General features: G+C 37.0%; 1 protein-coding gene across 4 annotated transcripts in view; it reads right to left on the bottom strand.

Annotated features, from left to right (window-relative positions):
• Positions 1–17,823, bottom strand: part of GIGYF2 (GRB10 interacting GYF protein 2) — a 112,477-nt gene that overhangs the window by 31,107 nt on the left and 63,547 nt on the right. For 3 of the 4 annotated variants that reach the window (XM_032480511.1, XM_032480514.1, XM_032480512.1), the window contains exons 9-15: positions 15,919–16,098; positions 12,404–12,621; positions 12,149–12,311; positions 11,868–12,056; positions 8,788–8,984; positions 7,678–7,837; positions 321–487 (exon numbers count right to left, since the gene is read on the bottom strand). In XM_032480511.1, coding sequence (XP_032336402.1) covers positions 321–487; positions 7,678–7,837; positions 8,788–8,984; positions 11,868–12,056; positions 12,149–12,311; positions 12,404–12,621; positions 15,919–16,098 — 1,274 coding nt within the window. The remainder of the gene's footprint in view (positions 1–320; positions 488–7,677; positions 7,838–8,787; positions 8,985–11,867; positions 12,057–12,148; positions 12,312–12,403; positions 12,622–15,918; positions 16,099–17,823) is intronic. The other variant, XM_032480515.1, reaches the window with a different exon arrangement.

The following is a 17,823-nucleotide window of genomic DNA, read 5'->3' as shown; positions in this document are numbered from 1 at the left end:
GAAAGGTAAAAAGCCAGGACATGCAGGAGCTGGCAGGTAGGCCAGGATGTGATGCTCCTGTTCCTTTCTCCTACACCTGCTGGAAAGCTACTGCAGGATTCTGTTTCTTTGGGCAGGGGAGGGGCACAGGTATTTGAGTTTTGAAAAGACCATTTATAGCTAGGTATGCAGTCTCTGATTCAGACTTCTCATCACCATTTCAATTACTTTTAAGGAACTAGTTTCTTCTTCATTAGATGTAACATCTAGATTGTGTTTACAAAGAGAAGCAAGTGCTTCCGTGTCTACTATGTATTCTGGGTGAGGCGTAAGGTACTTACCATATGAGGAGGGGGAGCTGGTCCGGGAGAGAAGGGAACCCTTCCCCACATTTTCATGATATCACCAAGAGGCTGGAAGCTTTCATCACATGCTCTCTTCACCAATAAAGACATAGTAAAATAGCCTGCCTGGAACCATTCTGCCATCTCCTGATTATTGAAGGGACCTACAACAGTATTAATTAAACATAAGAGCAGTAAGAAACGTTTCAGGCCAAAGAGGAAAAAAATACTTCCTGGATCTGATCCTCACCCAGAGATAACAATTTGTCTCAGGGGCACCTATTAAATATCTTGTACGGCATCTTATTTTAATTTACCACGAGAGGTGGTGAACAGGCTTCTAACTAAAAAAGTACAACAGAAAATTTAAAAATAAGCCTGACACATCTCAATTTCTCAGCAGTATTTTAATTATTTTAAAGAGCATACATGTCTCCATCTCACTCAATCTCTACACTTCAACTGCCAGAAGAGCGTGACAGCACCAGGAAGGGCTACTGCTCCCCAGACTCCGCGTCACTCACACCCAGAGGGTATGAGCACGGGAGGCTGAGTGCTCCTCTCTGATTTTCATTTTCTATCAGAGATTATTGAAGGTCAGGTAAAATGTGAACAATAACCAATTAAGATAAATTATAATTTTTTTATTCAGGGTAAGACTAAATCTGGCTTTAGTAGGGGAAAAAAACCAACACTCTCTTGATGTTTTACAGTAAGAAATAACTAAATATTTTATACGTAAAATTAACAAACACACTCTGATCAATAACCACTGATTCAGCAAATATTTACTGAACACCAATCACATAGGTCCAGGCAGGGAAATACAACAGTAAACAAAACAAAGCCCTGGATCTTCCACTTCCGGGAAGATGGAGTAGACATACTTTTCCTTGCTCCTCCTGCTAAGTACAACTAAAAACCCTGGGCATTATATATAAAACAAACAAAAGAAGACTCCAAATGGTAGAGAAGACAGCAGACTGATGAGGCCTGGGGGCCTAAGGAACCAGATGGTGGTGAATTCCTTGGGTTTTCTTTCATCTCATTATTTTCCAGATTCAGAGCTGAAGAAGCCAGCATCAAGAAACACGGACCAATACATACAAATGAAAACATGACCCAATTATATGCTGTCTACAAAAAAAGTCACTTCATATATAACAAGACAAGCAGATATAAAATAAAAGGATAGAAAAGGATATATCATGCAAATATTAATCAAAAGAGAGCTGGAATGACTATATTAGTATTTAATAAAGTAAATTTCAGAGCAAAGAAAATGACCAGAGACAGCGAGGGACATTACAGAATAACAAAGAGTCAATCCACCAAGACATATGCATCAGACAACAAAGCCGCAAAACATGTGAAGCAAAATCTGATAGTTGAAAAGAGGAACAGTTATAGTTGAAGACCTTAACAACCCCTCTCAGCAAGTGACAGAACAAGATAGATAATCAGAAAGATTACAGCGTTTAACATCACCTTCAACCAATGAGATCTAACTGACAATTACAGAACACGCCAAAGACAGCAAAATCCACATTCTTCTCAAGTACCCACAGAACACACAGCAAAACAGACTATATATTCTGGGCCATAAATATATCTCAACAGATTTTTAAAAACTGAAATCATGTAACAGTGTGTTCTTCAACAAGACAAACCAGAAATCATACACAGAAAAATAACAGGAAAATCTCCAAACACTCAGAAACTATACAACACCCTTCTAAATATACCGTAGGAAAAAGTGGAAGTCTCAAGAAAAATTTTTAAAAACACACTCAATGAAAATATGTGTATCACAATTTGTGGTATGCAGTTAAATAAGCGCTAAGAGAGAAACTTATAGTATTAAATGGTTATGTTAGAAAAGAGGAAAAGTCTCAAATCAATAATATAAGCTCATAGCTCAAGAATCTAGAAAAAGAGCAAAATAAACCCTAACTAGAGGGAAAGAAATAATAACAAATAAGAGCAGAAACCAATGAAATTAGAAACAAAAACAGTAGTGAAACAATCAGTAAAACAAAGCTGATTCTCTGGAAGGATCAATAAAATCAACATACCTCTAGCAAGACTGATAAAGAGAAAAAGAGAAATGAACAAATTACCGATATCAAGAATGAAGCGAGGGATTATCACTACAGAATCTGCAGACATTAAAAAGATAATAAGGGAATACTTATTATTAAAAAGATAAGAAGGGTATATTCTATACACATAAATTTAGATGAAATAGACCAATTCATCAAAAAACACAAATTACTATACTTCACTCATATTAAATAGAAAATCTGAACAGCTCTATGAAGGATATTGAATTTGTAATTTTTAAAATTCTAAAAGAAGAAGTCTCTATCTGGAGAATTCTACCAAACATTTAAAGAATTAACACCCATGGCAAACATATGGAGGTTTCTCAAAAAACTAAAACCAGAACTACCATATGATCCAGCAATTCCACTCCTGGGTATATAAATCTAAAAAAAAAAAAACCGAAACACTGTTTCAAAAAGATGCATGCACCCCAATATTTATAGTATTATTTAGAATAGCCAAGATGTGGAAGCAAATTAAGTGTCTATCAACAGATAAATGGATAAAGAAGGTATGGTATGGTATGGTATGGTATGGTGTGGTGTGGTGTGGTGTGGTGTGGTGTGTGTGTGTGTGAGAGAGAGAGAGAGAGAGAGAGAGAGAGAGAGAGAGAGAGAGAGAGAGAGAGAGAATACAACTCAGCCATAAAAAAGAATGAAATTTTTCCACTTGCAACAACATGGATGGACCTGTGAAATAAGTCAGACAAAAACAAATACTGTACGATATCACTTAATACGTGGAAGCTAAAAAATACAATGAACTAGTCAATACAAAAAAAAAAGAGCAGACTAACAGACATAGAGAACAAATTAGGGGCTACAAATAGGGAGAGGGAAGAGGTACAAACTATTTTTTAACAACACACACAAAGAATTAACACCAATTTTAAACAAACTTTTCCATAAAATAGAAGGGTGGGAATAACTGCTGGTTCATTTTATGAAGCTAATATCACCCTGATACCAAAATCAGACAAGAGTACAAACCACACCACTAAAACTACAAAACATCCTTCATGAACAGACACAAAAATCCTTTTAAAAAAAATTTACTATGTAAGATTCAGCAATATATAAAAAGAATTACACACTGTGACCAAATGAAGTTTATTCCAAGGATGCAAATCTGGTTCAACATTCAAACACCAGTCAATGTAATCTACCATATTTAACTGGCTAAAGAAAAATCACAGTCATATCAATAGATGCTGAAAAGGCATTTGACAAAATCTAATATCCAATCATGATAAAGCTCTCAAAACAAAGGGTATTCCCTCAACTTGATAAACAACATCTACAAAAACCCAACAGCTAACATTACACTTAATTATTAAAGACTGAAAGTGTTTCCCCTAAGATAGGAAAGTAAGAAAAACAAGCAACGTCTGCTCTCACCCTTCTTATTCAACATAGTTTTAGAATATATAATGAGGGAACAAAAGCAAATAAGACGCATACAGATTGGAAATGAAAAAAGAAAACTGTGCCTATTAGCAGATGACAATAGCATTTACATAGGAAAGCCTATGGAATCCAACAGAATAAACAACTCCTAAAACTAATAAAGGAGCTCAGCAAGGTCATAGAATAAAGATAAACATCTAAAATTCAATTCTATATAGTAGCAATGAACACAGACACTGAAATATAATAAAACTTACAATTGCTCAAAAAAAAAAAAATTCAAGAGCTCGGAAGTGTTTCCTGTCACTGTTATGGTTTGTCTGTTAAACTGCACTGTCACCATGTCCCAGAACATGGGTATCGGCAAGAACAGGGACCTGCACTGGCACCCACTCAGGAATGAATTTAAGTATTTCAAAAGAATGACCACAGCCTCTTCAGTAGAAGGTAAACAGAATTTGGTGATTATTGGTAGAAAGACCTGGTTCTCCATTCCAGAGAAGAATCGACCTTTAAAAGGACAGAATTAATTTAGTTCTCAGTAGAGAATTCAAGGAACCTCCACAAGGAGCTCATTTTCTTGCCAGAAGTCTGGATGATGCCTTAAAACTTACCTAGCAACTAGAATTAACAGATAAAGTGGACATAGTTTGGACAGTGGAGGCAGTTCTGTTTATAAGGAAGCCATGGACAAGCCAGCCCATCTTGGCCATATATCCAGAGAGAACCTTAACTTAAAAAGACACATGCACCCCAATGTTCACAGCAGCACTATTTACAAGAGCCAAGACATGGAAACAACCTAAATGTTCGACAGATAACTGGATAAAGAGGTGGTGGTATATTTATATAAAGGAATACTACTCAGCCATTAAAGAGAATAAAATAATGCCATTTAAAGCAACATGGATGGACCTGGAGATTGTCATTCTAAGTGAAGTAAGCCAAAAAGAAAAATACCATATAATATCACTTACATGTGGAATCTTAAAAAAAAAAAAAAAAGACAAACAAACTTATTTACAAAACAGAAACAGACTCACAGACATAGAAAACAAACTTATAAACTGAGATAAACTGGGAATTTGAGATTTGCAGACACTAATACATATAAAACAGATAAACAACAAGTTCATACTATATAGCACAAGGAACTATATTCAATATCTTGTAGTAACTTGTAGTGAAAAAGAATATGAATATATGTATGTTCATGTATGACTGAAACATTATGCTGTACACCAGAAATTGACACACTGTAAACTGAGTATACTTCAATAAATACATATATATATATTAAAAAAGAAAGAAAGAAAAGAAATTGGATCAAAAGAGGGACTGTGGATTACTGTGTACATTACACTTCTGAAAAAGGTTCTGTTCACTCAGACAGGGTGAGCAGAGAAACTCCAGGATATTCCATAGGGAGAGTAAAGAGGCAGGTATGAGACTACCTTTTTGATGGTTAAAACAGAAGATCTGAGATCTTTAAAAACTTTGTTTCTGATCATCAGTGAGATTCCATGGGATGTTACAATGATAGAACAAGAACTGGCTGCTCTTTACAAAAAAAAATGTAATCTAATATCAAGCATGATGGCTAAAATTAAAAATTCAAAGAGGTAAAGAATTGAGAATGAATATTGCTAGAAATCAAAATTAGAGTTTGAAACTAAACTTGACAGAATTAAAAGGGATTTGAGTTATTGGATTATTTGGATTATTAAATATCACAAAAATAGCATTTTCTGCCTTATAATTGGTACAACATTTTAAAAGTATAAGTTAATAATATAAGCTAAAATTCAACACTTTCTGGGTTTGGACCCAGAACTTCCACTTCTAGAAATTAATCCTGAACAAAGAGATGGACCCAAGAGTATTTGTTGCAACATTTTTTTTTAACTTGGAAATAGCCCAAATGTTGATTAAGAAATAACCAGTATGTCTATAAAATACAGTATCTACAGCAGTTTAAAAGAATGAAGTACTGACAGAAAAATGGCAAAGACTGCTAAGTGAAAGAAACAAATTGTATTTACTACTCAAAAATTTTAATAAATGTTAATGTGTGGGGGAAAAAATCAAATACTTAGGTATAAATCTAACAAAATATGTATAGAATCTATGCTGAGAACTACACAGTGCTGATAAAAAAAAATCAAAGAACTAAATAAATGGGGAGACATACCATGTTCATGGATATAAAGACAACATGGTAAAGATGTCAATTTCCTTCAAAGTGATATAGGGGTTTAACATAATGCCTATTAAAATCTTAACAAGATTTTTGGTAAATATAGACAAGATTATCCAAAAATTTATATTGAAAAGCAAACTAGAAAAACTAAACACTATTTTGGTAAGAAAAATAAACCAGGAGGATCAGTCTACTCAACTTCAGAACTTATTATATAGCTATGATAATCAAGACTACATGGTGATGGTTGGAGGGACAGACACATAAATCAATGGAACAGAAGAAATAACTCAGAAATAGACCAACACAAATATGCTCAACAGAATTTCAAATGAAGTGCAAAAACAATTCAGGGGAGGAAAGACAGTCTTTTCAACAAGTAGTCCCAGAACAACTGGATATTTACAGACAAAAAAATAAACCTTGACCTAAGTCCCATACCTTATACAAAAATTAACCCAAGATGGATCACCAACTTAAGTGTAAAACATAAAACTATCAATTTGGGGGAGTGGGGGGTGGGGGGCACCTCTGGGATCTGAAGCCAGGCAAAGAGGTCTTCTTAATACCCAAAGCACAATCCATAAAATAAAAAAATTGATCAACTGCTCTTCATCAAAATTTAAAACTTCTGCTCTGTGAAAGACTGTTCAGAGTCTGTTCTGAACCTTGACTGTATCAATGTCAATATCCTGGTAGTGATACTGTACTTCAGTTTTGCAAGAGGTATTACCACTGGGGGAAACTGAGTAAAGGGTACATGGAACCTCTGTATTATTTCTTACAACTGCATGTGAGGCTATAATTATCTCAAGGTAAATTTAATTAAGACACCCATCAGTATATGTTTTAATTAAAACACATTCTACAGATGTGTAAACAGATCATGAACAAATAAATACAGTGCCAAGTAGTGACTGATGCTATGAAGAAGAATAGAGCAGGGTAAGGGGATTCAGAGTAGAAAGGGAGTTACCACGTTAGAGAGAGGTCACAGGCTGTGCCTGGTAAAACACTAACATGAAACTGATACTGATACTGTCAACAACCAATTTTAGGTTATAAGCAAAAACTTCAAAAGCAGAAATGAAAAATCAACAAATGTCCTTCACGGCACTCTCTCCCTCTTCTAATCTAACTTATCCACCATACTTATCTTTTAAGCAATTTCCTTATAATATAGTACTCTTTTCTCAGATATTTTAAATAGATCTTTATCATTTATGATATCAACTCCATTTCAGTGAAACATTCAAACAAGGTCTTCCAAGATGGTGGCCACCACCTTTTTTTATGGTCTGGAGACTGAAATACAGAGAATGTATGCAACTCAATTGCCTAGTTAACCAGCTAGGGTGCCAGAACTGAGGGGGTCTTAAGCATACTGCTTATACCACCTATCATATTAGTAATCACATTCTGTCTTGTATCCAAATTACTTTCACTGGACTCCCTCCCCCCACTGAAACTGTGAAGTACTGTAGAGGAAGCCTATAAAAAAGTCTTCTATATATAATGAAGAAGCCTGTAGCACTGACTTCTTTTTCCACTATTATGCAAATTAATATTAAACAATCACCATCTTACAGAATCTGGAGGTAATGGCATAGTTTTATACCTAAAGTAGAATGAAATAACCTACCTTGAATCTCTCCCTGAGGATCTTTGTAATACCACTTCTGCATTGCTTCATGCATCAGTGGAATTGAGACCCCCTTAGCTCTGTGCTCTTGCAGTTTTGACGCCAATCTCTCATCATCTAGTGCACTGTCTTGGAGATAAGCCACCATCTTCTCAGCTTGCTAATGGAAAAAAAAAAAGGATTGTGGGAACAAATGATCCTAAATTAATGCTTACACACATAAAAACTGTCTGCCCTTTTTGGACTACTTGGTCTGTGAAAGGTATTGTGCAAAGAACACAGTAGGTAACACTTTAATTCTTCCAACAATGCCATGAAACAGTACCATCCCCATTTTACAGAGGGGGAAACTAAAGCTCAGAGAGTTCAAGTCATGCTCAAGGTCTCAAAATTATTAAGCAAACCCAACTGAGATTAAAACACAAACTGGAATGGGTCAAAGCCCAAGCTTCTAATTAACACACTTATAATAATACCGTTTAAATGAGTAATTCTAAGTTGTATAAACTAAACATGTAAAATCATGGGTGTTAATAAAACAAAAGGCTCAGTTAATACAATTACAAATAAAAGCTTTTACAAGTTTTACTAAGACACTGCCCCCCTTCTTCCTTTCTTCAACATTTCCTGCTACCAACCATCCCACCCTGAAGAGAGTCTCTTCAGTAGAAAGCAAGCTATCATCTACTTTACATATAAACCATGGTGCATACAATCTTCGGAAAGTCTAGAGACATGAATACGATAGTAATATCCTGAAAGTTTAACTATTTTCCCTGTTACATTTCATGCAAAAAATACAGAAGACAGAGTGCTTATCCACAGCTGCTTGTATTCGCCATTTTTGGCATTCCATTAATTTCCAAAAGGAAAAAAGAAAAGCAAACAGCTAAGGGCAACCTCAGAAGAGCAAAAAATAACCTGACATAATGACTACTACATAGCAGAAACTTAAAAGCATAAAATGATTTGAAAGACAATTACTCATACAAACAAGTACTAGACATAAAAACAACTTTTTCAGTACATAAAATCTAGTGCACAAAAGTTCCATTTTTGAATATTCATTTAATGCTTTCCAATTTTAGAGAGGAGAATTATTCACTTTACCTGCTCCAAATGTTTGAGCCCCTCTTCGTCATCTGGCTCTGTGGAAACACTGCCCATACCAGGAGCACCTCCGACCGGTGTTTCAACTGGCCGGAGAGCAGGACTAGGACTGGGAACAGGAGGTGGAAGTATGAGAAGAGGAGAGGCTGTATCTGAAGGAATCTGTGACAGGGGCTGCTGGACATCAGGAACCATTTCTAGAGGGAAAAAAATGTAGGCAGGTGAAAAGCCTTTAAAATACAGAGAATACGAAGTTCATTTTCTTATGAAGAGTAACTGTCAACAAGCTGGGCAGCTGCTAAATGGGCTCAACAGAAATGCGACCTGTGTCATGAACACTGCAGCTACTTCTTATGGAGAAGTGCAGTATTTCTCTCTAGAACAACAGAAGTACCTCCATCAAAAGACAAAATACAGGATTAAAAGGTATCCAGAAAGGCCTTGTACAGGGCCAACCTGTGTCATTAGAGCATCTGCCCAATGTTTCAGATCTACCTCTTGAAAACAAACAGAATCAGTCCAATCCATTCTTTATATCATGTATCTGAACAGCAAAGACATTTTAAAAAACACTACAAAGATGCCACATCTCATCATCAAAACTTTTATTTAAAAAAATCTACAACTATCTTGAACAATTTCCTACTTCAAGTTATAATTAATATAATTCAATATATTATATTTGGTCGGATAACAAAAGCTCTTGAAGTCTACCTGTACAATACAGGAAGTTCTTTGTAAGAATAAAGACTGCAAAAGAGTTTCTGTCTTGGTTCCTATTTCTAACCTCTCAGTATGCAGGCTCTTAAGAAGGAAAGGGGGATGGAATTAATTAGATACAATTGCACTTTCCCCTTTGAAACCTTGTTTGTTCAATTACAGATAGCTTTTCCAAATTCCTATTCCTCTCACTCTATCCTTTGCCAAACTTCTTAAAAAGACAGTCTATACAAGCTGTCTCTACTTCACCACCACTCACACTTGCTACAATGTGACTTCCACTCCCAACCTCCCAGTAAAGCTTCTCTCCCAAAGATAAGCAGTGACCCAAAGCCCCCAAATCCAATAGCCTCTCCTACTTCCCGTAATCTAACTTTAGTAGCATCTGACATTATCTTCCCAATTCTCAACTGGAACATTCTTTCTTACTTTTCCTGCACTCTATTCTTGCCTCAGAAGATTTTTCTCCTCTTTATCCTCTAAGAATAGGAATTACCCAAGGTTCTGTTCTTAGTCCAATTCTTCTCACCCCAAACAAGTGTATGTAATCTTTTAAATTTTCATTCTCCCTCTGGCCCTAAACTCTTCCCATGAGCTACAGTCCCTCACTCACAACTGCTCTCTGGCCATCTCTACCTAATTTCTCAACACTTCAGAATCAATGTTCATAACTGAACTATTCTCTCCCTTCCCAAATGTCCTCAACTTCCACTCTTTCTCTGTTAAGGACACTATAATCCTCTCGGGCACCTCACTCATCTTTGACTGTTCCCTCTTCTTTGCCCTGGTGTACAAACAAGCAGCAACTACGTCGTGCCAATTTCTACTTTGAAATCTCATCTGCCACCACCTCCTTTTACAAGTGTGCTGCCTACACCATAATGACTGCTCAGGAGACCAACAGGTCACACACAGTCTATTTGTCATCACAACATCCTACCCTACACACAGCTGTCAAATATACACTCCAACCGTGTTTCCCACCAGCCTCCTTTTCACACCTTATACTTCATCTAAATAAAAACAGGAGCTGACTACTGCCCATGCCTGGATCAGTCCTACTTCCTCACCTTCTTATTCCAACACAGTCTAAGCTCAAACACACTTATTTCCTGAAGCATTCCAGGTTTGCCAATCATGAATTCATATCATTACTTTCTGCCCTAGATTATCCACATATACATGCTTTATCTCCCCCACAGACTATAAATTCAGAATGTCAACCCTTAATGCACACTTATGCAGCTTTCCAAAATACACAAGTTGGAACTCCACCCTAAAATCTCCTAGAATAAGGCCCCAAGAAAGTACATTCCAGAGTATGAATCACAAGTAATTCGGGAGCACATCACAACTGAAAAATGACTATAAGTGAAAGAGGTATCAACCTGTCTCAAGTCCCATGGTGCCTGATACATACAGAGAGAGATTCAAATACTTCCTGAGTTCACGCATTCAGCTTTGTTCCAGACATAAAAAAACTGGGGGGAAAATCCTTGGTTCAAGCTCTCAAAATGGTATTTGTATTGCTATGTTAGAAATATTGCTGGTTGTTTAAGAAATAAGAGAAAACATCTCACGTAGCTCGGGAACTTGGGGTGAGAGAGTTTCAGACACAGAGAACAGCATGTGCTAAGGCACAAAGGCAAGAGAACAAGGGACATTTCAGGACCTAACAAGCTGTGAAGCTGGTAAAAAGAGAAGGAAGTAGATAGAGCTGGTGCTGAAACTGCAGGAAGGGAGCTTTGCCAGGTCATGCAAGGTCTCATAGGCCATGTTAAAGAATGAATTCACCTCTCAATGCCAGGCCTCACACTGATATTTTTTATTAGTATGTGCAAGAAACATGGAAATGAACATTAATACTGCCTACTGAGGTATATGAGCAATTTAAGATCAATACATCAACACTGGAGAAGGAGATATACTTTAAACTTATTCTCTAGCAAAGGTGATGGGACTTCCACAGATTCATCCATGTTCTTTTCGGCCTGTTCTGAAACAATGACATTTTGATGTATCATGTGGACACACATGTAGCCATTACATAAAAGGTACCTGGTACGGAATCAAACTACTGCAGAGGATCCCAAACCCAGTTTGCTTGACTTGATACCAGGAAAGCTCTATCATAAAATCCTAGGAAGTGAGATTACTTTGCTGCTTCTAATTCTGCTTTGGTGAATTCTGGGATAGACACGTCGGGGAAGCAGAGTTCAAGCAGGTTTACTGGCAAAATAATCTATTCCAATAATTCACCACTAAAAAGCAGTTCCAAGAGGCATAAACAGAAGCCTTTCTTAGCAGTGACCACTGGCCCCAGCAGAATTCAAGTTCAGCTTGCAGACCCTCACACATACCATCCCCCCTGCTGGGTACTTTGGTTGGTAGACTATTTTCCGTCCGATTCTCTTCCTCAGCTTTTTCTGCCTGCTCAGGTTTGGGTTCCTCTTTCTTCTCAAACTGTGGGGCTTCCTGAGGCTGAAGGTCTGAAGGAGCACCTGGTCTAGCAGACGGCGAGGAGGCTTGGGGGGTTTCCTCACTGGTTTCTGTAACATGAAGCAATCTTCAGTTAGCAACTTGGGAAACTTTGAGTTCGATGTTTAAAAAAAAAAAAGTAAAGGACAAAAATGAATCTTACCAACTCCTACTCTATCTGTCTTTTCTCCTTCTTTGTTATTTGTCTTATCGGGTTCTTTGGCTTCTTCATTATGGCTCCCTTCTGAGTCAGAGCACTCGTCCCCTTCTTCTACAGGCCGGAAGTCCATCTCCTGCTCTTCTGGAATGGGCTCTTTCTGTACTTTCTGCAGCAAGAAAATACAGCCAAAGATAAACAGCATACTTGGACTTGGTGAAAGGTCAACACCTGTCACAACATTTAAAACAAATGTCTTACCTTTAGAGAGAGGAATGCTCCAGATGAGTCGAATGTGCCCATTTCTTCTTCAGCATCCTCTAAGCACCACTCAGGCAAGCTATCCCTGTCGTCGTCTATGCTTCCACTGCCAGAGCGCACCCTTCGGTAACCCCGCTCATCATCCCGATCTCGGAAATCAAACTCGAACCTTCGCCGTCGCTCCATGTGTTCCCGCCAGCCTGCAGAACGAGGGCCATCTGGGATGAGGAGGAGGACACCAACCTTAGAAAACTTTTACAACAGTATTTGAAAAAGAAAACCATGGACAGGAATCAAAGAAGAAAACTGTAACTGACAACAAATTCAAATGGATTAACCTACTAAAGAGAAAATTAGGCAAATGAAATGAAGCTTAAAGCTCTTTATTACATACTACAACCACACACCATCACTCAGTGACAACAGTAGTTACCTTCATTAAGTACTGAGTCACACAACATACTCTAAAGCTTTTAAAGATAAATTTAAAACAAGTCACTTTTAAAGGACACGTTATTCAAAGCATATACTTTTAGTAAGCCCTAGGTATCTGAAATGCCGATCAGTCACTCAAGTGGCCTACTACAGGTCCAGACTTACAGAACTGGATTATCTTTCTATACTGAAGTCCATGCCTTCCCTTTGGCAGGTCCTGAAGCATTTTCTTTCTTCTGATGAAAATATCATTCTTTATGGGTAAGACCAGCTCCCTATGTCAATTTATAATATCAAACTCATCATGCCTATTTGCTAGTGCCAAGATCCCATTTGTAATTCTGACTACCAAAAAAAGTCATGGAATTATACCATTATATGTCATATATAGCCCACTATCCTAATTTTATAGTTTAAGAAACAAAACCTCTGACAGCAGAAGTAACTTGCAAAATGACAAAGCAGAACCAGAATCCAATTATGCCTCCTCTACTGCTTTTTTCACAGTAACATGCTGACTCTCCTTTCCCTTTTCTCTCATCTCTTAACTCTCCCTAGGGAGTTTTTATTTCCGTATAATATCCCCAGGGACATTCCTAAATCCACCCTTGCATACTACTTATTACATCTACTTTCCAAAAGAAAAAGACTGCCTAAGAATAAAAGATCTGAGTTAAAGCATCTTCTCAAAAAAAAAAAAAAAAAAGGCAGCGGGGGATGACAAGGATGGGGACTCTTGTTAAAATCTGAAAACGAGTCTAAAAGAGTCTTAAAAAGAGGGACAGGTTTTAATCTATTAGGATATTATATCCTTGACTGCTTTCTCTGTGGGAGATACACAGAAAAAAATGAGGACAAAGTTAAATGTTATTACTACTGAGGCCCAATTTGCTAAAACCAGCGATCTAAAGCTCAAACTGAAAACCAAAGGGCAAAGTGTTAAAACTTCAAATACAGGTAGCATCTTATAAGCCACTTACAAAATGGTAAGAAAACACTATTTTCCACTCCCCAAACTTTACTTACAACAACAAAACACTATTTACTATTTCTATGAAAACTAAGGAATTTTATACCCAGATTGCCTAAATGTAAATGTACAGTCATTATCCCAAAGAAGTATTCATGATCAAACATTGACTCCAAAGTACTCTGTCTGCTACTCTCCTTTCTAAGTATGCACCGTGATAGGAATCTGTCCTTCTAGGCATCTGGCTCATGTTTCCCTAAGTTTCCCAAGTTCACCTCCCAGAGTGGGTAGTTTAGCGTCCTTAATGCTCCCAACTCCATTCTACACAGCTGTGAGCTGCACTTTAATAAAAGTATATCCCATAATTTTTTTTGTCTTACAATAATTAATGAAACTTTATTCACGAAACTAAATGTAGCAGGCAAGGTACATCTATAGCTCATTAAGACTGAGCACTGCTTTGCAGAACTTACGTTAGAACTAAAGTTTTATGCTATTTTCATAAGTCAAAATCATTATTTAAAATTTTAATCAAATCCTAATAAAAGATTACTAAAACATTAAGAGTAATTGATAACAGATATAATCAGGCTCAATTTTTAATATGCTGCACTGACAAAGTAGATGGTATTCTTTTTAAAAATGCATGTTTACAGTGTTTTTTCAGCCCCATATGTCTTTATATCTCTCAAACTGTCTTTTCAAATATATGGATAAAAAATTCTGGAAAACCGTCAAGCTGATGACAAATAAAACTGACATGAAAACTTTTAACTTGCTTTAATAGAATCAACATCAGACGTTTGAGCTCAGAAACACTGTTCATCTTCCAAAACATTCACCTTGTTTGTTTTTGATCAGCTGGAATTTTTCTTCTTGCTCAGCCCAGATCCTGTCCATTCTTTCACTGAATGCTTGTTGGGAACATAGTCTACAAACCCTTCTGCTTACAGGGAAGCTCAGCACAAAATGCCATGATGCCTTGAAGAGAACTGCAGCACTTGGTTGCCCAGGACACAGACTATGAGAACTGCCTAGACAACTGTGATGTAAACAATGCCCACTAATGACAGAAAACTCGCTCAAGAGGCAGCCAGGAGGAGCTGGGGTAAAACCACTGTAACTCTATCCAAGATTAACTTCACTAAGTTTCCACCTACCCACAACTCCATAAAGCACCCTGAATGCCTGTTACAATGTTCACTCAGACTGAGACTAACCGTTTGCTAATAAGTTGATTTTAAAAAGCAAATGAAAACAGTTTACATTATAACTTCCTCAACTAAAGTAAGCTTCCTTGGCATACAGTCAATAGATAAAATAATACTATGCACATGCAATTCAAAAGACATGTACACACACTCTTTGTGTGCTTCAGTTCTGCATGACCCCAAGATTCAAACTACAGTGGCATCTGATTATCATGAGGCATGGAATCAGCACTTTGGTAGGGGACGAACTTTGACATAAAGCACCAGTGTCTTCAATTACCAGCATATCTAATGTCGGGGAAGAACAGTTTGAAGCATTCTTAAGAGTCAAACAGAAGAACTTACAAAACCACTCATCACTACTATTCTCTCTCCTTTTTCTAAAGTTAGAGGGACAAAAGAATGAACTTGTGATTATGTTCTTGACCTGGGTTTCAAGTTTATTCTTCAAATAAGCAGAAATCACATTTTCAGAACCAAAAAAAAAGTGGAAGAATAAATCCTTTCTTATGCATAAAAAAAAACATTTTAGGGGGAGCATATATTCCTAACTAAGCATAAAATTATACATTTATAAGAATAAAGCATGCTGAAAAAAGATTCAAAGATTTAGAAAAACCAAATGAAATCCTCATTTTTGCAGTTAAGGGCAGGTGCTTCCCATTAACCACACTGACCCAGAAAAATAAAAGTGACTTTAATCAACTGAATAAATGTGGAAAATTTTTATGTTAAAATTTTCTGTAGTAACAAGACTGAGGGTAATGACATAAATATGACTCTTTTCTTTTTTTTTTTTTTTTCATTTTCTGTACTGGTTTATGTTTTCTGCTGAATCCTTAACAATTTCCACCAAATCCCCACTTATTTTGGTCCCTGCTTGCTTTTACTCTTCTTACCAGGACTGTGAGGCCGCCACCTCTCTCCATCCCTTCTTGACCCTGCTAGTCGCCAACCTCCATCTTCATCTTCTCCATTCTGTTCCTCTCTAAAAATACGCCAATTTTCACTTTCTGATCGTATGAATTCATGCTTTCTTCCCACTGATGTTGGCCCACCTTCCTCAAAATTTGGTCTCCCTGTAAAGAAAATGAGTAAACATAAGCCTCAGCCAGCAAGGATTTTGAAAACAGACTTGACTGCTCAAATCAAGCTTTTTAGCAATGTTCAGGAAGTATAAATGAAGTAACTGTGGATATATGCATATGTTATTAGACACACTTCTTAAAGCTGATTGTTCATAGGCTGGGCATTATTTTTTTAAACAAAAATAATATGTGCATTCTAAAAAAGGGCATGCAATGAAAAGTGAATCAACCCCCTGCCACACACACACACACACAGTTTCACTCCCCAGAAGTAACCACCATCAACAGTTTCTTAGAAAGCCTTCCAAAAACTGTCCCTGGCTATACTTATGTATGTATATACAACAGATCCTTCATTCACACTCACATAACACTACCCTCACAGTGTTATATGTTGTTTTGTACCCTTGCTGTTTTCACTTGGCAATGCTTCTGTCCAGCAGATACTTCTTTATTTTTTCTTTTTTAAGCCATACAATATTTTTAACTATATAATTTACTAAAATCAACTTGATTTGACCAACTTCTACTGGTGATTCTGCCCAAATAGGGTATCTGTAAATTTCAACATCTCTTTTATCCAAAACAGATTGTAAAGTCAAAAGTAGAGACTACAAGCTCTAATTTTTCATTTACTCTAGCACCTAGTACATTATAGGTATACAACAAATTGCTTTTGAACAGAATTCAAAGCTAAGCTATGTCTAACCTGATACAACTCAAGAGTTATCAGATTAACAGTAAAAGAGAACCTGGTACACCAAGTAAACTAAATTGGTACTTTCAAAGCACAAGAGAATTCTAAACCATGCAAACAAATTCTTTAGTTACCATCCCACATGTGCTAATATATACAATTCATAACATTATACAAAATCTCACATTAAAGTATGGAGTTGAATATCCAAAACATACACTGATGTCCTCGGTTTCTAACGATAAAAGTTACATATTCCCCCAGTGACAACCTCAATTCTTTTCATTAAATCATACTAAAAATGAAAAGAAAATTGAACAGTAGCGTTTGAAAATGATGAGGAAATTCTAATTTCTGGTCATTCTTATATTCCATTATTCTGTTTCACATGTATTCCACATCCTGTTCACCCAAACAGTTGTTAGTTGTTAGCTTGTTAACAGGTATTATCTATTACCAGATAAAGTATCTTAGAATGGGGGGTACGATTATTTGCTGAGCAAAATACTCTTATTATGGCAGGCATCCTCTAAGATTGCCCTCAACAATCCCTGCCTCTGGCCTTTGTGTAATCCCCTCACCTTAAGTCTAAGCAGGACTTATTGGCTTGCCCCTAATAAACAGAGCACAGCAGAAGTGATGAGATATCACTTCTCTTAAGTTAAAAACTTCCATCTCGGATGCTCTCTCTGAGGAAATCCAGCTGCCCTGTTGTGAGGCAGCCCTGTGGAGAAGCCCACATGGCAAAGACCTGAAGCCTGCCAACAGCCACATGAGTAAGCTTGGAAGTGGATCCAACCCCAGTTGAGCCCTGAGATGACTGCAGGCCTGGCTGACACCATGACCACAGCCTCATGAGAGACCCAGGCCACCTAGCTAAGCTGCTCCTTCCTGGCCCACAGAAACTGAGATAATAAATGTCTGCTGATTTTGGCCACTAAGTTTAGGGTAACTTGCTACACAGCCATAGATAATAAAAACGGTCATTTAACTGATTTAATCTTCATGGCAATCCTCAG

This window comes from Camelus ferus, chromosome 5 (assembly GCF_009834535.1).
Source record: "Camelus ferus isolate YT-003-E chromosome 5, BCGSAC_Cfer_1.0, whole genome shotgun sequence".
Classification (NCBI taxonomy): domain Eukaryota; kingdom Metazoa; phylum Chordata; class Mammalia; order Artiodactyla; family Camelidae; genus Camelus; species Camelus ferus.
This window is presented reverse-complemented; position numbering and strand designations above follow the sequence as displayed.